This window comes from Narcine bancroftii, chromosome 5 (assembly GCF_036971445.1).
Source record: "Narcine bancroftii isolate sNarBan1 chromosome 5, sNarBan1.hap1, whole genome shotgun sequence".
Lineage (NCBI taxonomy): Eukaryota > Metazoa > Chordata > Chondrichthyes > Torpediniformes > Narcinidae > Narcine > Narcine bancroftii.
The window spans coordinates 114,833,772-114,860,038 of NC_091473.1; the positions used below are offsets into that span (position 1 = coordinate 114,833,772).

Genomic DNA, 26,267 nt, shown 5'->3' on the forward strand with positions numbered 1-26,267 from the left:
TCTTGGCTATCACTGCTTGGCTGACCTCTTGGTATTTGGCCTCCCACCTGAGTTTGCAGACCATATAACAATTAATGCTCCTTGGCACTTGACACAATAGTCAAAATAAATCATATCCTTGAATCACCTGTGTCTATGTCTAGAAATATGTTTCTCTCGATTGTCTTTGTTTTCCTGTTTAATGTGCTATGTATCCTCAGTTAGGAAAACCATTATTCCATAACTGCATTTTCGATAAAACACTGGACGACAAAGATTTTGTTTCCTGAACACTTTTGGGTGTATTTTATGGATTTTGGGTGGCTGATTATGAAAATCATCTTAAAATCTTTCTATCACATACCTTTTAAGACATTACCTACTTTTGGGATTTCCTGCCATATTTTAAGTTTACTAGTATATTGCCCACAAAGCAAGTTGTTTTGGTCAGTCCAAGCATGCCTGGGCATTTACTCAGTGTAGGTGCTATGCAACTGTTGTCTTAGGCCTGGGCATACTTAGTCAGGATAGATGCACACAGGCTATAAAGGCTGCTCACACATATAGATGCTGTGCATTGCATTGTTATAGATTGAAAGCATATTGATGCACATGTTCTTCAGGCAATAGCTCAGTGAGTCTATTTAACAACAGCATTGTCTTCAGGAAGATTCAATATAGCAGAAATGTCTTGTCAATGTCACAACAGCTGTGATACATTGTTACATTTGTGGTGAGCTCAAAGACACAGCATGACTGGGCTTATTAAGAAAACCTATCAGCTCGACTTTGGTTGTAAAATTGGTGACTAAGACAAACTCTGGGCTCCTCACATTTATTGTGCAACATGTGCAGTCAACCTGAGAGCTTGGTTCAGAGGTACCCGGTGTCATGATAATGAATATGTATGAGATGTACCGGAAGTCACGTGGTATGAGAGAGATAAGAACACAAGCAGGAGAACAAAGGAAATGGGAGAATAAAGCCACAGAGAAGTTTACCTGATAAACTTGTGTTTAATGTTTTATTAACTTCACATTTCGGGCCACAAATGTGACATTGGCGACGAGGATGAAAGAAGCTTGAAGAAAATTAAAGACTAAACAAGATTACAGAGGATTACAGACAACTTCAAGGTGATAAGAATTTTCTCTGTGACTCAGTACTTTTGGGGCTGGAATATTTCCTCATGGCTGGTGCAAACAGTGACTTTCTAACATATAGTGGAATTGCTCATTTTGACCCGACTGGTGATGCAAGCACTGTAAGTGTGAAGTGGAAGGCATGGCTGGAAGAATTTGAATCCTATGCCGACAGTCGTGGCCTATTTCTAGATACCGGTACAGTTGAACAAAAAGCGCAGAGAAGGGCGTTACTTCTTTTCACTGCAGGACCTGCAGTTCGGAAAACATTTAAGACACTTTTGAATACTGGAAGAAAGGATGAGTACCGGAAAGCGGTAGATGCATTATATGCACACTATGCAGTGACACCGAATGCTACATTTCAACGCCATTTGTTTCGGAGAACAAGACAAGAAGATGGCCAGACAATTGCTCAGTACATGACGAGACTACGCCAGCTAGCTGTTGGATGCAATTACATGCCAGCTGATTTGGACAACCAATTATTGGATCAAGTCGTACAGCACTGCAGATCAGATAAACTCAGAAGACGTCTACTGGAAAGAGGGAGTGAGTTGGAACTCACTGATGCTTTAACCATTGCTGCTGCATTAGAGGCTGTTGAAGGGCAATTTCATACCATGACCCTGAAAGACAACTCAAGCCAGCAAATTAAGAGGCTCTCACATCGCCATAATCAGCCAAGATATACGCCGACACAGGACGTGGAGTGTTATCGATGTGGAAACCGAGGTCACTTTGGAAAAGACCCATATTGCCCGGCCAAAGGCAAAGTTTGCAGAAAGTGTGGAGGTAAAGACCACTTTGCAAAGAAGTGCAAAAGCAAGTCCAATGCAGACCAGAAGAGGAAGAGTACAACTTCCAAAGGCAAAGCCTGGGGGAAAGGAAAGTATCCTGGAAAGAAAGATACCATTCGCCAGATAGACGGTGACGATGACGATACCCAGGAGGAACAGAGTTGTTACCAATTTACGTTGAATGAAGTACATCATGAGAAGGTCCCAGTGATCATTGGTGGAGTGACAGTTCAGGTCATTGTAGACTCAGGCAGTGACAGTAATGTGATTGATCGACATTTATGGGAGAAGTTGAAAAGGAAAAAGATCATCTGTACCTCAAAGAAGTGTTCCAAGAAACTGTATCCATACACAGCAACCAAGCCATTGCAGACCATTGGATGTTTTACTGCAACTGTTGAAGCTGGAGATAAGTACACCGAAGCAGAGTTTATGGTCATAGAAGAGAGGGGAGAACCATTGTTGAGTAGAAAACCTGGCAATACTTCATATTGGAGCTTGTGTCAATTCAATTCAGTCATACGAGGATATGAAGCAAGAATTCCCCACAGTCTTCCAAGGAGTAGGAAAGCTGAAAGGTCAACAATTGAAGCTAGCGGTAGATGAAACGGTCAAACCCAAGGCACAACCAATGCGCCGAACTCCGTTTGGACTTCGTGGGAAAGTCGAAGCCAAAATTAAAGAATTGATCGAACAAGACATTATTGAACCGGTGGAACATTCAACGCAATGGGTCAGTCCCGTAGTAATTGTGCCCAAACCAAAGGGTGACATAAGATTATGTGTTGACATGAGAATGGCCAATGAAGCTATAATTATACCAACAGTGGAGGAAATACTTCAAGAACTAACTACCAGCAAGGTATTCTCAAAAATTGATCTGAAATGGGGCTATCATCAATTAGAGCTGGATCCAGGTTCCCGAGATGTAACTACATTTGTGACTCACTGTGGATTGTATCGTTACAAGAGACTATCATTTGGAATTAATGCAGTTTCGGAGATCTACCAGTATGAAATCCATCGAGTGATTCAAGGCATTCCTGGAGTTGCCAACATTTCTGACGACATCATAGTCCATGCACCAACGAAGGAAGAGCATGATAAACGGTTGAGGCGTGTACTATCTAGACTACAGGAGGCAGGCCTTACTGTGAATGGAAACAAGTGCCAGTTCGGTGTGTCAGAAATGGACTTCATGGGACACAGACTTACACGGGAAGGACTAAACCCTGCAGAGGCCAAGGTGAAAGCTATTGCAGATGCACGTGCACCTCAGAACGCAACAGAGGTGAGGAGTTTCCTAGGATTGGTCAATTTTTGTGCAAAGTTCATTCTTAATTTCGCTACAGTGGCAGAACCACTAAGGAAACTAACCAAGAAAGGTGTACCTTTTCATTTTGGATCTGAGCAGAAGAAAGCGTTCACAGCGCTGAAGCAAAGCCTGACAGATGCAAAAACTCTTGGATATTACGGTCCGGCGGCATCAACCAAAGTCATAGCGGATGCCAGCCCGGTTGGTTTAGAAGCTGTGTTGGTCCAGATGCATGATGGAGGACCAAGAATCATTGCCTATGCCAGCAGATCGTTTTCAGATGTGGAGAGAAGATACTCTCAGACAGAGAAAGAAGCACTCGGACTTGTATGGGCCTGTGAGAGGTTCCATGCATATTTATACGGCATTGAATTTGAACTCATCACAGATCATAAGCCATTAGAGGTGATCTATGCACCTAGATCCAAACCATGTGCCAGAATAGAGAGATGGGTACTCAGACTACAACTCTACAAATATAAAGTAATCCACATTGCAGGGAAAGCAAACATTGCTGATCCGCTGTCCAGATTGGTGAAGGATGGAGGTCCACAATCCAAGTCAGAATTGGGAACAGAAACAGAGAGCTTTGTACGCTTCGTAGCTATTCAGGCGACGCCGAAAGCTGTGACTACGAAGGAAGTCGAGAGAGAATCCAAACGTGATCCAGAACTCATGGAAGTAAGAGAATGCATACAGAGTGGACAATGGGACAAGTGTACTCACAAGGCTTACATTCACATTAGAGACGAACTTTGTTGCATCGGACAGTGTGTATTAAGAGGTTGCAGATTGGTGATACCACAAAGATTGAGACCGAAGATCGTATCCTTAGCGCATGAAGGACACCTAGGTATTGTTGGTACCAAGCAAAACCTCAGGACCAAGGTATGGTGGCCAAGTTGTGATAAAGACGCAGAGAAATTTGTTAAAACTTGTCACGGATGTCAAATCACAAGTAGGAGTAATCCGCCAGAACCGATCCGGAGTACGCAACTTCCGACAGGACCATGGATCGACGTAGCTGTTGATTTTCTTGGACCTTTACCGACGGGTGAATCAATTATGGTAGTGATAGATTACTACAGCAGATACTATGAGTACGTGGTGTTGAAGTCCACAACCACTGAAAAAACAATACAAGCATTAGCAGAGATATTCGCAAGATATGGATTACCTGTTACATTATACTCTGACAATGGTCCACAATTCATTTCAGAGACATTTGCGGAATACATGAGGACCACAGGTATCCACCATCATAAAGTAACTCCGAAATGGCCGCAAGCCAATGGGGAAGTAGAGAGACAAAATCAGTCCATTAAAAAACGATTGAGGATTGCACACGCAGGACAAAATTGGCGAGAAGCATTGCTATCTTATGTGGCTGTCTATCGAGCAACGCCTCATGCAACCACTGGAAAAAGTCCTGCAGAAGAATTTTTTGGGAGAAAAATCCGCACAAAAATGCCAGAAATAAAGGAAATCCGAGACGACCAGGAGATGAGGGACCACGATGCTGAAAAGAAAGGTGCAGCAAAGCTGTACACAGATTCGAAACGTGAAGCCAAGTACTCAGACATCATGCCAGGAGATAATGTTCTAGTGAAACATGAAACTGGTGGTAAGCTAGACACACCTTATTACCATCAACCCTATACTGTTGTATCCAGAAATGGCAGTATGGTGCCAGTCAAGTCTCCGACTGGAGTCCTGTATAAGAGAAATGTATCAGGTGTAAAAAGGTACCAGTCCAGAGATACATCGAGCGAAGAGGTTGAAAGGCCAATACGAGATGCTGAAACTGAGAGACCTGATGATGTTCCAGAGGCAGTTACCAGCACTCCTGATGAAGTGACTAGAGCGCCAGAAACACCTGAAGCTGTGGCGAGCAGTATTTCTGACGCCGAGAGTGAACAACCGAGAAGCGACGACAATATCGCAGGCAGGCCGAAACGAAACCGGAAAGTGCCCAAACGATACGAAGACTTTGTGCCATAGTTTTAATAAGAACTTTGGGACAGTATTTAATCTTATATCATAAAGTGCATGTATGAGTGCTGTAGGAAGTACATTTTATGTAGTTGAGTTATAGTATTACCATTAGTTACGATGTTTGTGTTTCCGAGGGATATTGGTAAGTGAAGGTAAAGTTTATTTCTGATTAAAGGAGGGATGTCATGATAATGAATATGTATGAGATGTACCGGAAGTCACATGGTATGAGAGAGATAAGAACACAAGCAGGAGAACAAAGGAAACGGGAGAATAAAGTCACAGAGAAGTTTACCTGATAAACTTGTGTTTAATGTTTTATTAACTTCACATTTCGGGCCACAAATGTGACACCCGGAAGTAAATTTAATGAAAGGTAATTTAACATTTCCCATACTTCCTATGTGATACTGAAAATCTGAAATTATTTTTGTGTTCAACTTGTTGTCTATCATAATCACCATTTTTTTTCAGGAAGTGCACCGTTTAGAAAAAGAATGTTGTCCAATGTAATAGCTTCTTGCCTTTATTTTGACTTAGTTTACTAATGGAGATGTGGGGGGAACATGCTGGCAGTCCCATGTCACCTGTTCCTTCACCAAAATATGCTATCTCCCTGCTGCCTAAAGAATGTTTATGGGCCTTATTGGTTTAAGAAGTGTTAGTGGACTGTGAATAAATAAAAATTATTAAAAGATGGAAAAAAATTTAAGGAACCACATTTGAGACAAGAAACTCTGGATGCTGGAATTCTGTTAAATGTGAGAAGCTAGAAGGAGTCAACTGGTCAGGCAATAACTGTGGAGGATACAGGGCAGTGAGTGTTTTGGGTTAGGCCCATTTTTGAGACTAAGGTAGGAAGGGAAGATAACAAGCATAAAGTGGAGATACTGAACAAATGAAGATGAGGGGTGGAATTGGGAGACAGGCTAGAGATTGAAGATTGAGACCACTGGAGATAGGTGTGAGTGAAAATGAGTACTGGAATGAGCTAGGAAAATGGGAACAAGTTAAAAACAGATGTGGAACTGGATTGGGGTAGGAGGTTATCTGAAATTGGAAAGTTTAATGTTCATAATGTTGGTTGTTGGCTACTCAGGTGGAATGTGATATGCTATATTTGGCCTTAACCTGTGTGATAGTACAAATTCTATCACCAAAGTGTATATGTATAGATTGTAGTGTAGGATGATTGTGATTGGCTGAGAGCATAGCCACGCCTACTGGCAGGTCATTCTGGACTGGTCGACCTGCATGTGATACGCTCCAGTCTTCTAGTTAATAAAAGCCTTGGTTTGGATCAACAAGCCTTTGATTCTTTTGACGCGCTCTACAACCTGGCAATGGATGAGGCCATGGACAGACAGATGTGTAGAAATGAGAAGGTGAATTAAAATGGCAAGCAACTGGGAGTTTTGTCCTTCCATTTGAAATATCACTGGCTGCTCTTGAACAAGCAACTTGGTGTAGGCGCATTTGATGTGTACTCCTTGCTCAAAATTGACCAGTTGGTATTAGGTATATTATTTGCAGCTGCTATTCTGAACTTGGTTCTGTGTTTACCACCACACTATTCATGACATCCATTCCAAAGACACCTGATGTCCTCAAGAAATGACCTTGTGCACCATGTGGCCCACACAATTTCCCATATGCTGAATGTCTTTCCCTAGTCACTCAACTTATTGTTCACAATCATCATGTGATCGAATCAAGTTGGCAGTAGTTTTCTGCTCTTTTTCTTACGCTTCACCACAAATACTTCTTTCTACTCTGCTATATTTATCTGTATACATTATTTTAGAGTTCACTTTATCTCACAAAGTAGCTGTTTGTTCTGGTATTCCCCAAATAATGATGAGTGAGTGTTTCAAATCTATTGAATTTGTAATTATTTGTGAACAATTTTAGTTCTGGTAGGAAAGTATATAACAAGTTATATTGTTAAGAAGTCTGCATCTGGTTGCATGAACGCTAACAGTTTCATTTCTTGATGGATTATAATGTGCTTAGAATGCAATGATTACATTCTCCAGAGTCTAAATTGAGGGTTTCACTTTTAGGATAATTCTGTCCCTTTGTAACTATAAGATTACTTCTGTTTGTCTGCAGTTTAATATAAAGTATAAACTCTTCCTACCATTTTTTATTCAGTCTACTTGCAAAGAAAATGAGAAGATCGGGCAGCTTTAATTGGTTCATTTTTTACTGTCTCACTTGAACCCTACATGTTGCCTTTTGGCATCACGTCCACTCTTTAGGCATACACCTTTATCCTTTCTGTAAGGTACTTGGAATAGTTAATTATTCAAATAATACTTTGACAATGCCCCTCAATTCCCAGTTGATAAAGAGCACAAAAGCAGAACTCTGGATTCAATACTACATTCATTGCTCTTTGTGCTTTTGTTGTTGAATTACTGACAAGAATAAAGTTAGAAGAACAGACAAGAAGGCCAGAAAATGTAATCATACCCTTCCAAAATCCACAGATACATACAATGATATTGGCCATCTAGGTTCATTGTTGTCTGCTTTGGCAGAACCCATTAAGATTATATCTTATGTCTTCAAGTTGTTTCTCATTTTGTCCAGTTAAAGTTAATACTGCTTGAACTGTGTGCTTGCCAACCCTTTCACTAAGAAGAAAGACTGTTCCAACTTACTCATCTGTCCAAAAAAAAAGCAAAATAAAGTTAACATGGCAATCTGAAATAAAATCATAAAATGTGAGAAAGTGATTGTCAGTTTTAACAAAGACTCCTTTGCTTCCCTCATTGCCAGAAGGGCCATTTGGCTGAGATGGAAAGATGCTATCCCTCCCACTTATACTCAATGGTTGTCGGATGTGAACAAAAGTTGGGTGTTCTACTACTGCAATGGATTTTAACATAGTTTCTCTTTGGGGTCCTTTACTCAATTACTATCAAAACTTTAGATTATTGGTCTTGTTTTTTAAACCCCATTGTTGCTGTTATTAGTAGTGAACTCTAACTTGGCCAACAGCCTTCATAGGGTGGGGGTTGATTCTTAATTTAGAAATATGTTTTTTTCTCTTCTTTTTCCAATTAATAACATAGGTTCACATGTATCTTGTTCACTGTTATTCACTATTTGTAGTTCATTATTATTCACTTAATCATATGTATTGTGCATATGTTAACACCAATCAAAAGATTGAAAAAGAAAGAACAAGGACTCCTGAAAGATGATTTTTGTGAAACATTTTCTCTATTTCTTTCTGTGTACAAATTTGCCTCATTTGCAGACTTTTCCCTCATACTTTTGTTTGAATTACTGGTTATTCTTGTAGGTTTTGCATGGTGGTCATTCACAAAGTTAGAACAATTAGAAATCTCACATTAATGAATTGCAATGAATATGCCATCTTAAGCTGCAGTCTTCCAGATCTTGCATTCTTGAATCAATCACTGAATTTACTCCACTCCTTTTCAATTAACATTGCCTTCATGCATCTGTTAATTGCCTTTATTTGTGTTTAAAACATTATTTTAAGACCTGTTTCTAACTCGCAAACCCCAATGGAATATGAAATCCTATGATGCTTTGAATGCTCTTCTCCAAAGGATCTGTTGTTGTGAGTTAATCCTGTCTCATATAACTCGCCCCTCAGTTCTCTTTGGTTTCACCACATATATTTCTGAGTATCTTTCTCTGTGAAATCATCCTTAGTGCTACCATTAGTTTTTTTTTATTTACACTTTGATCTAGAGTATGACTGCTGTGAGAAGGGACTATACACTATTTTCCATCAGTGACTTTTCCACTTATTATTTCATATCTCTGCCCAAACTAATTCTACATCCTGATCTTCCATCTTAAAATTATTTCCCAGTACTGTATTGATCTTGTCTTTTCTAGAGAGAATTTTTCCTGCTCCCTTAGATTAGATTTCAGATTAAGATTCCTCCGTTAAGAGGAGGAAAGATTAAAACAAGAGGACATGAGTTAAGAATTAAGGGGCAGAGGTTTAGAGGTAACATGAGGGGGAACTTCTTTACTCAGAGAGTGGTAGCCGTGTGGAATGATCTTCCGGGAGAATTAGTGGCGGCGGAGTCAATTGTATTATTTAAGAAAAGGTTGGACAGGTCTTTGGATGAGAAGAAGATGGAGGGTTATGGGCATTGTGCAGGGAGGTGGGACTAGAAAGGGGTGTTTGGTTCGGTGCGGACTAGAAGGGCCTAATGGCCTGTTTCCGTGCTGTAATTGTTATGTATGTTTATGTTAGTACATACATGATATCGCATACAACCCTAAGATTCTTTTTTTCTGTGGGTGAAACAGAATGACCACTTATTGATAGTTAAAAAAAAACTTGTACACATAAACAAATAAAAAAACTGTAAACAGAAAACAAATGTAAACAAACTGACTGTTCAATACAGAGAATAAAAAAATCAATAAAGTGCACAAGTAAGTATTTTTAAATGAGACCCTGATTGAGTTTGTCATTGAGGAGTCTGATGGTGGAGGAGTAGCAGCTGTTCTTGAACCTGGTGGTGTGAGTCATGCGGCACCAATACCTCTTGATGGCAGCAGCAAGAACAGAGCATGTGCTGGGTGGTGTGGGTCTTTGATGATTACTGCTGCTCTCCGACAGTAGCGTTCGGATTTCAGATTTTAGATTTGTCAGAGTGCATATATATGATGTCACATACAACCCTGAGATTTTATTTCCTGCCGGCATGGTAGAATTACCACTAATTGGTAGTGCAAAAAAAATAAACATATAAACAAATAAAGAACTTTAAACATATAATGAATGTAAACAAACTGACTATGCAATAAAGAGAGAATAAAATAGAAAATCAATAAAGTGCACAAGTAAGATGAGTCTCTGAATGAGTTTGTCATTGAGCAATCTGATGGTGGAGGGGTAGATAGATGATGTTGATAGTGGGGAGGGTTTTGCCTGCGATGTCTGGGCTATGTCCACTGCCTTTTGGAGGGCTTTATGCTCAGGGGTATTGGTGGCCTGACTGTAATGCCACTGGTCATCATGCTTTCCACCACACATGTTGAAATTTGCTGGGGTTTCTGGTGTCATATAACCATATAACTGTATACAGCACAGAACAGGTCAGTTTGGCGCTACTAGTCAATGCCCGAACAAATCCCCACCCTCCTAGTTCCATTGACCAGCACCTGGTCCATACCCCTCCAATCCTCTCCCCTCCATGTAATTATCCAGTCTTTCCTTAAATGTAAATAACGTCCTTGCTTCAACAACCTCTGCCGGAAGCTTATTCCACATCCCAACCACCCTTTGCGTGAAGAAATTTCCCCTCATGTTCCCCTTATAATTTTCCCCCTGCAATCTCAAACCATGGCCTCTGGTTTGAATATCCCCCCTCTTAATTGAAAAAGCCTATCCACGTTGACTCTCTCTGTTCCTTTTAAAATCTTGAACACCTCCATCAAATCCCCCCTCAAACTTCTACACTCCAGAGAAAAAAGCCCCAGGCTGCTCAACCTTTCTCTGTAACTCAAACCCTGACATCCTGTCAACATTCTCGTGAACCTTCTCTGCACTCTCTCTATTTTGTTTATATCCTTCCTATAATTCGGTGACCAAAACTGCACATAGTATTCCAAACTTGGCCTCACCAGTGCTTTGTACAATTTCATCATAACATCCTAACTATTGAATTCAATACTCCGATTTATGAAGGCCAACATTCCAAATGCCTTCTTCACCACTCTATCTACCTGAGTATCAACTTTGAGGGTACTATTTACCATAACTCCTAAATCCCTTTGTTGCTCTGCACTCCTGTATTTGCCTTTCCAAAATGCAACACTTCACACTAATCTGTATTAAATTCCATCAGCCATTTCTCAGCCCACTCCTCTAGCTTTACTATATCTCTTTTTAAGCTACGGTAATCTTCCTCACTATCCACAATACCACCAATCTTTGTATCATCTGCAAACTTACTTATCCAATTTACCACCCCTTCTTCTAGATCGTTAATATATATAACAAACAATAGTGGACCCAGGACCGATCCCTGAGGAACTCCACTAGTCACCGGCCTCCAATTTGACAAACAATTTTCTACCAGTACTCTCTGACACCTCCCATCCAACCATTGCTGAATCCATTTCACTATCTGCTTATTTATACCGAATGCCTCCACCTTTTTTCCTAACCTCCTGTGGGGAACTTTGTCAAAAGCTTTACTAAAGTCTAAATAGACAACATCCACAGCCTTCCCTTCATCAATCTTTTTTGTAACCCCCTCGAAAAACTCTATAAAGTTTGTTAAGCATGATCTACCCCTGACAAAACCATGCTGACTACTTCCTTTTGGAGGGCTTTATGCTCAGGGGTATTGGTGCCCTGACTGTAATGCCACTGTTCTTCCAAATATTTGTAAATGCCATCCCTCAGAACACTTTCCATCAACTTACCCACCACAGATGTCAGACTCAAAGGTCTATAATTTCCTGGCTTATATTTGGACCATTTCTTAAACAGTGGAATAACATGAGCCACACTCCAATCCTCTGGCACTGCCCCTGTGACCAGTGACATCCTAAATATCTCTGTTAATGGCTCCACAAACCTCCGCAAACTCCCGAGAAAGTGGAGGTGCTGATATGCTTTCTTCACAATGCCATTAGTGCATTGAGTCCAGGAAAGATCCACCAAGATAGTGACTCCCAAGAACTTAAATTTGCTCACCTTCTCCAGCTTTGATTCCCCTAATGATCACTGGATCATATACTTCTGGTTTTCTCTTCCTTCAGTCAGCAATCAGCTCCTTGGTTTTGGTGACATTGAGTGCAAGGTTGTTGTTGGTGCACCACTGAGCCAAATTTTCAATCTCCCTCCTGTATGCTGACCATTTGCTACCACCGTGGTATCATCAGAAAATTTGTAGATGGTGTTATTGTCATACTGAGCCACACAGTCGTAGGTGTAAAGTGAGTAGACCATGGGGCTGAGCATACAGCCCTGTGGTCCTTTGGTACTAATAGAGATTGTAGAGGAGATGTTTTTGCCAATCCTCATTGATTGTGGTCTGGAGGTGAGGAAATCCACGATTCAATTAAACAGTGGGATGTGGAATCCTAGGTTTTGGAGTTTGCTGATGAGTTTGGGGGGTGGTGGGGGGAACGATGGTGTTAAGTGCCAAACTGTAGTCAATAGAGCATCCTGATGAATGCATCTTTGCTGTCCAGAAATGCCAAGTGCCCTTGAATTTTTAGTTTCCAAATGTATTTATCTTCCAGCTATGTTTCTGTAATGACGATCAGATAATATAATTTATTTCTGTTTGTACTCCTTGAATACAATCTATTAGGTCAAGTAGCGCAAGCACATGGGAATTTTGACTATGAAACAGATATTGTAGATCCTTACTTGTTGCATGGTATTCCTACCTAACAATACTAGAAAGTCCCTTCGCTGCAAGAAGTTCATAAAGGTGGTTCATGTCGACCTTGAGTACAATGAAGAAGATCTTGCCAGTGATATTGAAATCCTGTAAATTATTTTTCTCAGGTTAGTGACCTCTGTACCTACCCAATGATAGATAGTAACAACAGCACATTTCAAACACAGTTGATGAGACCAGAGAGGATGATTGCCAGATAATCACTAATTTGAGGAAAGATCGACTGAAGTATTTGCCCGAACAATGAAAAGAGAAGAAATATAACTGGAGAATCAGTTTTTATTGGAGCTGAAATTTTCTTTCATTGAATCTACTGACATTGGAAAAAGAAAAAGGAAGAGAAAGACTCTCAGCAATCTGTAAATGAGGGGATAGCACTTAATAGTCTCAAATGGCTGCCTTGAAGGGAATTCAGTTAACAAAATGTCAGAGGGAAATGCACTTCCATTCACTTTGTGACACATGATCCTGCACACATAGGGAAACAATATTTACAATATGCTAGCAATTTCAATTCATTTTAGAGATGTACGACAAAGATTAATTTGTGGGATAGAAAATGGCAAGGGAAAAACCTCTAATGTTTCTCTCTAAAAAGGAGCTGTCTTGAAGTCAGAGGTGTTGGAGCCACCAGCCTTGCAAAGATTAATTGCCTTGCTGCCATTAAACCTAAAATTAGCTGGTGGGGGAACATCATGTAAAAGGTTGAAAAGCCATGAATTATTATTTTTAAGCTCCTACCTTTAGAAGATACTTTTCCCTCTTGCAAATGTCACTTGTGCTGAGCTAGCTGGTTGTGTAAAAGTTATGTTTTTTAATCATGGTGCGCAAATTATTTTTTGATTAATTTTTCTTCCCTATTAACGTTTCTCAGCATCTCAGCACAACTGCTGATCTGCACAACACCCTTTCATCAAGCACAGAAAATAGAACAGGAAGAAGAGAACAGGTGATGGATGACTCATTGAGGGTTCCTGATTTTCTGCCTCTTTAGACCCCAAAGTGGCAAAAATCTGTCAAAAATTTTGAGTGTTCCGATGATACTGCAAAAGTCTTTGTCCCTCAGTGTCTTGTGGTGCTGTATCATTTCAAGTATCTTCTATCAAAATGCTTTTAGCATTTCCTTTCCCTTCAAATAATGAAAGCATTATAATTGAGGATTCTTCTTCTGATTTTATGGGGAGAAAGTGGGTTCTGCTGTCTGTGTTTGAAGTAATCCAAACACCATTTCTGTCCTGAAATGACAAATGTGATGCCTCAGTATATTTATGGGGTGAATGACATTAGATATGACTTTCGCAAATAATTCCATTCCAAATGTGCAGAGTGAGTAGATCATGACACCGGTACTACCATCATGGAATACAGTGCTTCAGTTCATGCCGTCTTAACATCATATGGCTATGTTTATGCTTATCAGCAAAGAATGAGCCCACTCTCAGTTGCTGCTTTTTAAAGGGATCATAGGGTTAGTTGTTTTATCCTGACTGTTGCTCTGGTATCCAAGTGTTTTGTGACTCGAGAATTTCTTTAAAAGTGTATGGGAAATGGTGTGGCATGTATCGCAGAACTTTTCATCAACTGGCGACATTGGAATTATCCCCGGACTGCAGTCAGGACAAGAACAAGCCCTCATTACCAGCGATACACAGAACACTACAGATGCAGAAATCTTGAGTGTACACAGAGTTACTTCATCAAGGCTTAATGTTTCAGGTCTCGAGCCTTTATCAAGCTCTCATATAAAAGGTGACTGACCATTTCGCTCCATGGATGCATGTTGACCTGTTGAGTTTCTCCTTAACTAGAGGCGTGTCAAAGTGACCATGAGAATGAACTTTTGAAATATTTGCAACATCTTGGTTTACATTCCATTGTTTACCTAAAAGTCATTATTTAAAGAATACAAACTTTGTGCCTGAGAGAAATAGATAGGAAGAGTATCAACTACCTAAAATTAAAGGTTTCCCCAGTGATGTTCATTTCATTTGCAAGTGTTGCATGTAATCAAAATAGATTGCACTTCCTCAACATCCATGTAATATGTAAATCAAGGTGGTCAATACCTGGGAGCTGTGATTATGCTTCATTTTGTAACAGTCTATCCACAGGCAAAGAGCCTTAATGACTGAGGAGAACAGAGCACTTTATCCCAATCCTGTTCTTCTTCTTGATACTGCAGATAAACTTTCACCAAGACGTTTTAGAAAACAAAGGTGGAAACTTAGTTGATTGTAGTATGTCTGAGGAATAAATTTTCATTTAAATTGCCACAAGGTATATTGGAGATGTCTTTGATATGAAGCCACAACCTTGAGGTTTGGAGCAATTTGGTTGTGCAATGGACCTGGGAGTTCATGGGAGACATTGCTTTCTGTGGTTTAAACAAGCAAAGTAATAACAATAATTTCACTGCATCAAGGCTCATGTCATGACAGAAACAACACCTCAGATTTGATCGAGACACCCACTAAATGGATGGCATGAACATCAATATCTCTTGTTTCCGTTAGAAATGCCACTTCCCCCATCCCAAACTTTCCCAATGTCTCCCATCCTCTCTCGTCCCTTTGCCCTCTGTCTCCTTCCACAGAGCCAAAATCATTTCTCACCTTTCCTCTTTCTTGTCCTATCATATTGAATTAACATGATTTTTCTATTGATCTGTACTCCTCCCCCTTCCATTCTTCCCTTTTTTATACAGAAGCCTGTCTCTCTTTTTTCCTCATACTTGAGAAGAACTCAAGCCCAAAATGTCAGTTAAAAATCTTTGCCTCCGATGGAGGCACAGCATCTGCAGAATTTTGTGTTTTATCTCATGTCATGACTGGAACTGTGGCCAAGATTACTGCTCTTAGAGAGTCATAATTAGCCCATATGTCCAGTATGTATGCTCCATGTACTTTTAACAGTTAAAAAATCAGAAGATATGTGTGCTTTCTCAGTTCTTGTCTCTTTCACCTCCTTACAATTGAGGTAGCAGGGAAAGGGTGGGACGACAGCCAAATAGAAAGGGGCAAGTTATTTCCCGTTTAATTCAAAGGTAATTCCCAAGCTAATTTCCAGGTCCTTGTACCAGCAGAATGAGCAAATTTGTAACAATTTCTTTGTATGTATGGCAAATCTGCACCAAGTTAGGCTCAGCATGAGAACAATTATTCCACTTGCAAAATTTGGAATTGTGAGAATGTAATTTCAGGCAACTTATCTTTTACAGTGATGTTCAGAAACATTTATTGCTTTTGAGATGTTTGACAGCTGATTAAACTGATGTAGGGGATTGGCTGGCAACCAGATCTGTGTTCATATGTCTCATAATCATGCTCTGGCCATATGACATGTAAGGCGTTATTATACATCACATTACCATTAAGGTTCAGCCTGGCATTTTATAATCAGTTAATACCAAAGGATCTAGAAAAGCTAAGTATGGATATTTTTTCATTGGTCAGCAGCTTACAACTGGTAGGAGTTTCTGGGCAACAAGAGACTGACATCCATTCTTGCTCTCCTGTTTTGAAAAGGTCACCTGTCGCAAAGTGATCACCCCTCCAGAGAGACCAAAATGAAAGGAATCCTAATTCATGGCATTCAAAAGTCAAGAACATTTGTTCCTTAATCTTTATTGTTACTTCCTTTAAAAAATGTTAGTGATTCAAGATCAGTGTAAAGGGAGAGTGTCATGTTGATTAGTTAATAGCAACCTAAGGTGACATTTCATCGCATTCCTGGATTCATGAATTTTCATCACTTCTATTTGCTACATCTAAGTGAACTTAAAAATTATTCAACTTTGAAAGCATTTTGTTTCCCCTTTCTGTGGTTTTCAGACAGGATGATAATAATGACCAGAAATGTCAGAGCTGGCAGTTAGTTTGTCTTAACAAGGGGTTAAATTGGCCTTAATGACGCTTAAGCAAAATATTCTGACAAAGACTACTCATAATATATTTACACCATATTCCATTGAACATGTCCTACCATTACATTGGGTTTCCTTTTAAATTTAACCTATCCCAAGACGCACCCCTTGCTCTACTCATTATACACTCATGATTGTGTGGCCAGGTGCAATTCTAATGCCATCTACAAGTTTGCCAATAACACTGCACTTGTTGGCAGGATCACAAACGGAAGCGTACTGAAGGGAGATAGATCAGCTGGTTGAATGGTGTATCAACAACCTTGCGCTCAATGTCAGCAAAACCAAGGAGATGATTGTTGACTTCAGGAGGAAGTCAGGGGAACATGACCCAGTCCTCATTGAGGGCACAGTAGTGGAGAGGGTCAATAACTTCAAATTCCTAGGTGTCAACATCTCCAAGAATATGTCCTGAAGCCTCCACGTTGATGCAATCACAAAGAAGCCTCGCCAGCGGCTATACCTTGTGAGGTGTCTGAGGAGATTTAGTATGTCACCAAAGACTCTTGAACACTTCCAGAGATGAACCGTGGAGAGCGTTCTGGCTTGTTGCATCATTGCCTAGTATGGAGGTGCCAAATCTCAGGACAAGAATAAATTCCAGAGGATTGTTAACTTGGCCTGCGACATCACAGGCACCAGACTTCATCGAGGACATCTTAAAAAAGCAGCCTCCGTCCTCAAAGACCCCCACCACCCAGGTCATTCCCTCTTCACTCTGCTACCGTCGGAAAAAAGATACAGGAGCCTAAAGACGAGTACTCAGCGACACAAGGACAGCTTTTTTCCTGCTGCTATTAGATTCCAGAATAATCATGGAACCATCAACACTGCCTTATTTTTCACGCACTCTTAATGTTATTTTTATTTTTTTATAGTAATGTCATAAGATGGTTATAATATTTATGTTTACACTCTGATGCTGTTGCAAAACAACAAATTTCATGAGATGTTCATGACAATAAATCCTGATTCTATTTTCTTTATTTGTAGGCAATGTTTTTATTCGCCAGAGCATTATTGCTTTTTTAAATACTCCCAATGCAATTTGCATCATTAAAGAGGACATGTCATGTACAGGAAAAGGTGGTTAGATGTTCCCAAATGAAAATAATTGGTTTGGTTCTGCACTGTGCAAGTTGAGAAATGAAGGCTCCGATTAGGAGCCAACACCTAGAATTTAAAAGTACTGGGAGCAAAAGCAACAACTGTCTGGACACCTGTCGTTGAGGAACAAACTAGACTGTGTCCATTCTTAAAATATTGGATTCTATAGTGTTAGATTTGAGTATAACTCTCAATGATAATAATCTCCATTACATATCACTATAAGGTAAGGAATATTTAAAATCGATGTGATTTACATCTCTTACCACTAGATGCCCCCAGCATTAATAGTCATTTTACGTCAAGGCCGATACAAGCGAAATCAGTGATTGTGCTGTAAAATCGCGTTGACCTTCCCTCCAGGTTATTCCTTCCATTCAAGTTTCGCCTGCTGTATATTTTACTTTTAGGTCTGAATGACTGCTTTTAACTCCTGCAATGCTCAGGTGTCACATCATCCAACCACCACATACTTATTGAGTCGAGTGCCACAATGAGCAACTCCAATTGTTGGTCTTTATGAAAAATGGAATGTGCTTTACAGCAATGGATGATTGATAGTGCCCCATTTCTTCACTGCATTTAAAAATAACTGTTTTTGTTGGTACAAAAACATGCTAAAATTGTAACAACTACCCTTTTTGTCATCACTGCAAAATCGATTATTCACCCAGACAACCTGCAACTGTTTGGCATTAAAAGATCTATTATTTGTGACACTCTTATAATACACCACAGCTACAGAAGGACAGTATTATTTGGTATCAGTGGTTCTGTGCCTGCATTTGGCATGCAAGGGAGACGTTTGCAAGAGAGCTGCCCCACAGTATTTAAGAATAGTTTATTAAGCTGAGCTGCAGCCGTATGTAGAAGAGGTTTTGAGATTGACATGTTTGGGATTAGTTCAGCCCTACATTTTTCAGAGGTCGTCTCCATGGATCTCAGAGGCTGTAAAATAAATGGGTCTTGCTTTAGCAGCTGGCCAAAAGTATGAAACCAATACATAACATTTAATTCCACTGTCTGCATAGGGAGAATACCGATTATTCAGTTATTTGATTAATACAGGAATGAGCTTCTACTTGACTAAAACTATTGTGATTAATTAATCATTTGACCCCTATTTTAAATAAAAAGGTTTGCAAAAGAAAGAATAATTTACGTTTGCAAAAGTACTCCGATGACATATACCAGACATCAATCAGCCCTATGATTAAAGAACAGGGACAGCTCAATCTATGCTTAAAGTGAAAGTCTCACTATCAAGACTTCCTGTTACAAATGGGGTGTAATTTCACTTCAGTTAGTTTCTGCTGATCACAAAAATATCTATTTCTTTTTTAATTAGTGAAAACTAATGAACTTGCCTGGAAGAGATGGTTCATAAAAACAGCTATGATCGCTCTTGATGAAACGATCTAACACTCTTTATGAGTTGCAATCGTTGATGAAACATCCTTGATTTTGTTAATTCAGCTCTTGTGTCATACCCTATCTCTGCTTGTTTCCCTTATGATGTCATCAACATTTATTATTTAAAAACAAAAGTACCCGATTAATCGGCATCTAAAATAAACTAATCTCTGTTCTCTATCATTTAAAAAAAAACAGATTGGGATTTTGTTAAATTGTAATTACTATGGTGTGGCAAAATTCCTGTTGCCCGTCTATAATGTCTAAGTATTTAGTTAGATTATTAATAATAAAAGAAATGATGTATTAAAATGTTGTAAAATATACAACGATCTGCCTGGAGGACATGTATAAGTTACAGCCTGTCTGACATCAAAATTATTTTACGTGAATGATTGGGAGCATAGTGACAAGGGTGCTTCTAACACTAGATGCTATGTTATGAAGATAGGCTGACAGAATCTGACGTTCTCATTGAATAAAAAAAAAGATATGGCGTGATTCAGGTCTTTAAAATGCCAGGAGGCAGGGATAATGTGGATGTAAGCAGGTTATTTAACTTAAAATTTGATTGTAGGTCTAGAGCACACAAGTAGAAAATTGACGCGCCTCAAGCAAAACTAGAGATTAGAAGAAATTGTTTCTTCCCCACACAGTTGTAGATATGCAGAACAGATTCCTATCAAAAGCAATTAATGTTACTTTTATTAAATCCTTGAAAAAGACCAGGATGAAATATCTAACTATGAAAGGGATTGAAGTTTATCGAAATAGGTTGCGGGTCAGATAAGTTGAATAGGATGAAACGATAGAACAGGTCTGGGCTGAAGAATTTTCATTGGATATCCTGGCATTGAAGGTAAACAGACTTTGTCCTCATGAGAAGATTAGACGGAGTGTTTTTTACATGGAAATTTTTATTTGCTTCGCCCAGCAGAGAGAAAACTCAAAATGAGAACTTGATTTTTCAAGCTGTTTAGACTCATTGGAAATGATAGGCTTAAGAGGCTTTCCTCATTTCATTTTGGCTTTACATCATACATTACTGACATATAATTGATTGGAAATGTTTCACTTTGTACATGTCAATATTTTATTGTGTACAGTTAGGTGAATCTCCAAGTAAATGCATATTTGTTTTCATTTACTTCTAATACAAGCTGAGGTTTTCAACATTTTAACATTTTTTTTCCAGAATTCTCATTTGAAACTATTATCTAAAGTCAAAGCTCATGAAATTGAAAGCAAACCTTAGGCCAACATCGATTCTCAATTTTTATAATTAACTGGAACACTGGTGACATAAAGATAAGCATAAATATATATGAAAAGTTGTGATAAAAATAGGTAAATGAGCCATATTGAAGTTATATGGATATCAACACAAGACAAGTGCATGGTCATCCAGTTTGGACCTAAAAACAAAGCGTTGACTCAATGGTGAAATACTAGAAGCAGTGAAGCTCCAACCAATGTAATGGTCCACACCTATAAGTTGATGTAGACCGTTGAAATTCAAGGAGGTAGACGTACTCCAGCTATGCAAAACTATGAAGGGATCATACCTGATGCATTGTGTACCATTCTGGTCATCTTAGGAAGGGTAATTGTGAGAAAGTGTTGGGCAAATTCACCAAATTATATCTGCACATAAGGGTTAAAAATACATGGAATGATTACACAAAAGTTAGTTGGTATTCTTAGAAATTTAGGAAGGTTAAAATAGGATATGGTCAAAGATTTCAAGTTATTAAGAGGATAAATGTTTGCTGATTGTGGAATTAAGGACTTGAGATCACAATCTTAAAGTCAAAGAAAGATCTTTCAGAATGAAGAAATAGGCCTGTGAAAGATGCTAGGTATGGAATGCTCTTCTTTGCAAATAATGCCCAGTAATTTTTTTAAAGTCTAAGGTTAGTTAACAAAAATCTAAAAAAAAAGACATTGAAAGTTATGGGCCAAATGTGATTGTATAATGGTCATCAAAAACATGCTTAGATGGAAATGTCATCTCTTCTGGCTAAGGAAGCTATTTTCAGTGAGTTACAGGCATAAGTAAAGCTGTTGTCACAGAGGTTGCAAAGGCTAAACTCTAGAATTCAACCTCTCTATCCCCACTCTCAAAATAAGTACCAAACTTTTAAACATTTTTCTTACTAACTCCAGATGAAACTTCATAATCAAATTTTATTTTGTGACTCCCCAATGAAGCGCTTTGCAATGTTAAATAAATAGAAACTTGCTACAGAAATGAAAGTTGTTGTTAAATTCCAGCCATGGAATGCAACATAACCTTTTTAAAACTTTACATCAGTTTCCACCATGTTCTGGTTCACAGCTTTGATTCACAATTGTATTATTACTGACTTGTCGCAATTCCTGTTTATATAAATAATCTTATGGGATTCAAAGCTGTAGGAAGACTTAACGCCTGCTATCTGCTATTGTCTCCAGAGTATGTAGATGGTCTTTGTGGTTTTTTAAAATCTTGATTAAACTGTGTGGGTAGAAAGGAAGGAAAATAGTAATATTTGTACACGCATCCCTCATACAATATATTTGTAATAGTTGTGATGTAGTTCTTTCTTTGAAAAATCTTGAAGTTTTATCAAAAGGTAACATGTTTATCAGCACAGTACTGTGGGCTTTTCCTTCTAAGAGAAGCAGGTGCCATTACAGTGCTGGGAATGGATGAGAAGACCCTATGTGCTGAGACATGGCCAAGAGTTATTTGGACACAATTTCAATGCTGTATATAATTCCTACCAACATGCATTGTAATCTATTTTTATTTGATAATATTTTCTAAACTCTATATGGATTTCTTTTCATTTACAGGAGGTGCTGGGGGTGCATTGCAAATGGTGTATTTTTAACAAATTTTCTTTTCTTTTTCTACAGTCTGTTTTACTCTCAACACCAATTAAAAGGGAAGGGGAATCGCCTACAGCATCACCTCTCTCTGCAGATGATACTCATCACTCAGACAGATACCAGGTGGGAACAGGGAAAGAATGGCAACAATTGACCATTGTAAGACCCCAGGTGCAAAGTGATTATTATGCGCATATCTGGACAATGTTCCAACTATTTTAATTCCATTTAAAGGAGTAGAGTATCAGAATCAAGAATGCTTTTCAAAAAGGATTTCCACCATGTGATTTATATAGAGAATATTGTCAACAGAACTCACTTTTCAACGAGGACATAATTTAAATGGGAAATCCCATCAGTAAGGACCATTTTAAATAGGAAGTTTTACAATGAGTAATGATAAAAGGAGAAAGTAAATCTGAGGTAAGTTCTCAGAATTCTGAGCAACTTAACTATTGTGCAATTATGATTATCTTCAAAATAAATGAAATCAAATAATACCATTTTGTCCATATAATTTGAATAAACAATCATATTAGTCAAATAGTATCTTTGACCAGTTTAATTTTATCATTTTCATAATTGTTTTGCATCATCATGTAGAAAGAATTCCACTTTCCAGCTTCTTCCTTAAAGTGGTAGCTAAAGAACAAATGATTTTAGAGGTAGGATTTTATTATTATTTAATAAATATAACCCAGAAAAAACATTTAATAAAACTCTTCAATGTGTCAACTGATAAAAGAAAATGCAATTTTGAAGGCATGCGAGTTTCAGGAAAAGCACGTTGGCCTAGAAATTCAATAATGCAGAGCTCACTTTTTTAAAAAAGTGCCATGGAATTGGAATCTAGTGCAAAAAAAATTGATGACATGCATAACATATTACTTTCAATCATAACGTTCTATATATGTGATTTGCACATGTGCATGAGGATACGGGGTGATGTCAGATGTGTGATGCATTATTCATCCCTCCCCTTTGATATTGATTCATGCATTTGCAATAATGACAGCTTGACCTCACATAGAAATCAGGCCCAAACAATTGTTAACTCTTGAATCTACTCTGTTTAATGGGATCATCAATTATTTGTTGGTCTTTCAAAGAATCAGTCAGAATTTATTGGTGTGTGAGATTTGGAGCAGTACTGCTTCTGGACAACTGGCAGCATTTGGAGGTGAAAATACACATTTTTCAGTGTGAAAATATGGGTACGTCAGTTGAGGTCTTACTGGGTGTCACGCATAACCAGAAAAAAGAGGACGGAGTCTTGACTCAGGCCGAAGGAGGACCCTTGCTCAGTTATTTTGCCCGCCAGCCAAATTTCAACTCCAATCTGTCTAATCTGCATACCATCTGGAGGCTGGACGTGGAGAAGATCTTTCAGCAATGGGAGAGTTGAGGACCAGAGGGCACAGCCTCAGAAGAAAAAGATGTCTCTTTAGAACAGAGTTGAGGAGAAATTTCTTTATCCAGAGGATGAGAGGTCTGTAGAATTTTTTGCCATTGATGGCTGTAAAGGACAAGTCATTGGTTATGTTTAAAACAGAGGTTGGTAGGTTTTTGAACCAGCCATAGATGCATATATGGACTGTTCTGCCTGTAGATGCAAAGAATACTAATGCCCTGAAACGTAAGCATCTCAATCATTTGAGACAGTGTTGGCTGATAATTGCCTCTCATTTCTTTTGTTCTCTTTCTGATTTATGGCTCAGGTGTGGAACCATATGTAACTGGTATTACTTAGGCATCTGGAAAGAGATAGGTACAAGGATGTGGTCGTGGTTAAAGGGCCTGTGTAAAAGGCTGGATTGAACATCTAATTCTTCTTATGGCAAAAGACAGTGCAAGTTGTGTGGGAAGTGCGACTAAGAAGAAAGAAAAGAAATTAGTCCATCATCATAAGAAATAGGAGCACCTTGTCATAAATATAATTTACTGACGTAGCCTCCACTGCTTCAATTGATAGTGAATTCCCCAGATTCACCACCTCTGGGAAAAGCAGTTGCTCCTCATCTCCGGAATAAATCTGCTACCCTGGATCTTGAGGCTAATGTCCCCGAGTTCTATTCACCTCCACCAATAGAAACAACTTACCTACCTCTATGCCTTTCATAATTTTATACATTTCTGTAAGATCCCCACTCATTCTTCTAAATTCTAGCAAGTACTGTCCCAAGCGACTCAATCTCTCCTCATAGGCCACCCCCTCATCTCAGGAATCAACTTGGTGAACCTCCTCTGCACTGCCTCCAAAGCCAGCACATCCTTCCTCAAGTAAGGAGACCAGAACTACATGCAATACTCCAGATGTAGCCTCATCCGTACCTTGTACAGATGTAGCATAACCTCTCTGCTTCTAAATTCTATCCATCTCATAATGAAGGCCAATGTTCCATTTGGCTTCTTGATAGTCTGCTGCACCTGTAATTTAAACTTTTCGATTCATGCACAAGCCCTCCCAAGTCCTTTTGCACGGCAGCATGCTACAATTGATCGCCATTTACCATTTATGCTAAGTCTAAATGAATGCTAGCTACCGTCTTTGTGGTGACCAAACCTCATATTGGTAGCACCCACCAGAGCCTGTCTTTGTCACCATATTCTCCAGCAAATGAGAGCTTCAGTGTCAGTGAATGTGCTGCAAAGTGTTATGGAGAGATGCAGCATTGAAACAGGCCCTTCAGCCCCTAAGTGATGATCAGTCACTAATTCTTCCAATAATCCTATCTCAACTTATTTTATTCTTCCCGTGTTCCTATCAACTCAATTCCCATTCATACCCTGCCACACCAGCTTTTAGCACTAATCGACACAAAGGATCAATTTACAGTCGCTAATTAACCTTCTAACCCACACTTCTTTGGGATGTGGACAAAACCAGTGGAGCCGGAAGAAACCCACACAATTACAGGAAGAACATGTAAACTTCACACAGACAGTATTTGAGGCCAGGATTAAACCAGGTCACTAGAGTTAAGAGGCAAACAGCTCTACTACCTCTATATGCTACTATGTTGTCTTATGAGAGCTATATATGTGTGCTATAATTGAATAGTGAGGTTAGTGTGCAACGTAGGAAATGTGTACAAGAACACCGGAGCAGTAAGTGTGCTTGTGTTGCGAGATGGGATTTGTTCCAGCTTCCTCAACCTTGAATCAGAATCCGGTTTATTGTCATGAAACTTGTTGTCTTGCGGCAGCAGTATTATGCACTAAAGGTGCAAAATTGCTACAAATCATATTTCCATAAACACATTATTTAAAAAATAAATAAATTAGTGCAAAAGAAGAGAAAAAATGTGAGGTAATGTCTGTGGTTCATTGTCCGTTTAGGAGCCAGAATCAGAAGACATATAACGCCACTAATTATTTTCTGGCACTAAATCCTGCTTCTGATTCATCATCCTACCTTCTCCTCCTGTTGCTTCCTTTCATCCCTTGCCGGGGATCTGTATGTAGGACCACTCTCCAAGTGTCCAAATGACATCAGTGAAGTAGGTTCCTGTGATGCCTTTCCTCTCTGTGGCACTTTGGAGCTGAACAGCAACTTTCAATAGTTGTCAGATTCAGTGCTCATCATCCACTTGAAGAGGTGCTGGCATGATATAAACAATTGCTGGATAGCTTTAGCTGGTGCACAGGACTCCTAAAATTATTCACCATTAAGATACGCAATGTGCAAAATCATGTTTTTAGATCCTTCAAGTGCACAAGTCCTGGCAAAATTGAAAAATCACACACTGATTGAACAAGCTCTGATTCCCCATCCAACAACATACAAATGTATATTTTTAAAGACAATTGAATTTCTGGGCCAACATGTTATTAATTTGTTTTTCTTTTGAAGAATTGAAAATTGTACTCAAGTCAGAGAAGTATCTACAAGATCCAAATTGCCAGAGTCTCTAAATTGCTGGGCCCTGTGACAAAATCAGCTGAATAAAAAACAGATAACAACAGGGGTGCCTCAACAAAAAGAAGTGCTATGGTACATTGGGTCTGATTCCACTTGATGTTTGATTGTCAGCCAACCCATGCCCATTATTTCACCCTTTCCATCCATCATTTTTTGTCGGTTTGAGGTGCATATTAACAATTAATTTGATTGGATTCTTCTTAAAAACTTGGGAATGTGTTTTCTGGTTGCCCTCCGGGTAACTAAAAAAGGGAGCAAAACAAGGGAGAGTTTCACAGGATTGAGAGATTCTTTTAATGGAAATATTGCTGGAATGAAAACAGCATCTTTCCTATTTTGATGCCACGTTATTAATTTACACATTTATATAAAAT

General features: G+C 39.0%; 1 protein-coding gene across 6 annotated transcripts in view; it reads left to right on the plus strand.

Moving 5' to 3' along the window:
* Positions 1-26,267, plus strand: part of rnf220a (ring finger protein 220a) — a 560,193-nt gene that overhangs the window by 386,742 nt on the left and 147,184 nt on the right. For 3 of the 6 annotated variants that reach the window (XM_069938838.1, XM_069938836.1, XM_069938839.1), the window contains exon 5: positions 21,999-22,130. In XM_069938838.1, coding sequence (XP_069794939.1) covers positions 21,999-22,130 — 132 coding nt within the window. The remainder of the gene's footprint in view (positions 1-21,998; positions 22,131-26,267) is intronic. The other 3 variants (XM_069938841.1, XM_069938837.1, XM_069938840.1) reach the window with 1 other exon arrangement.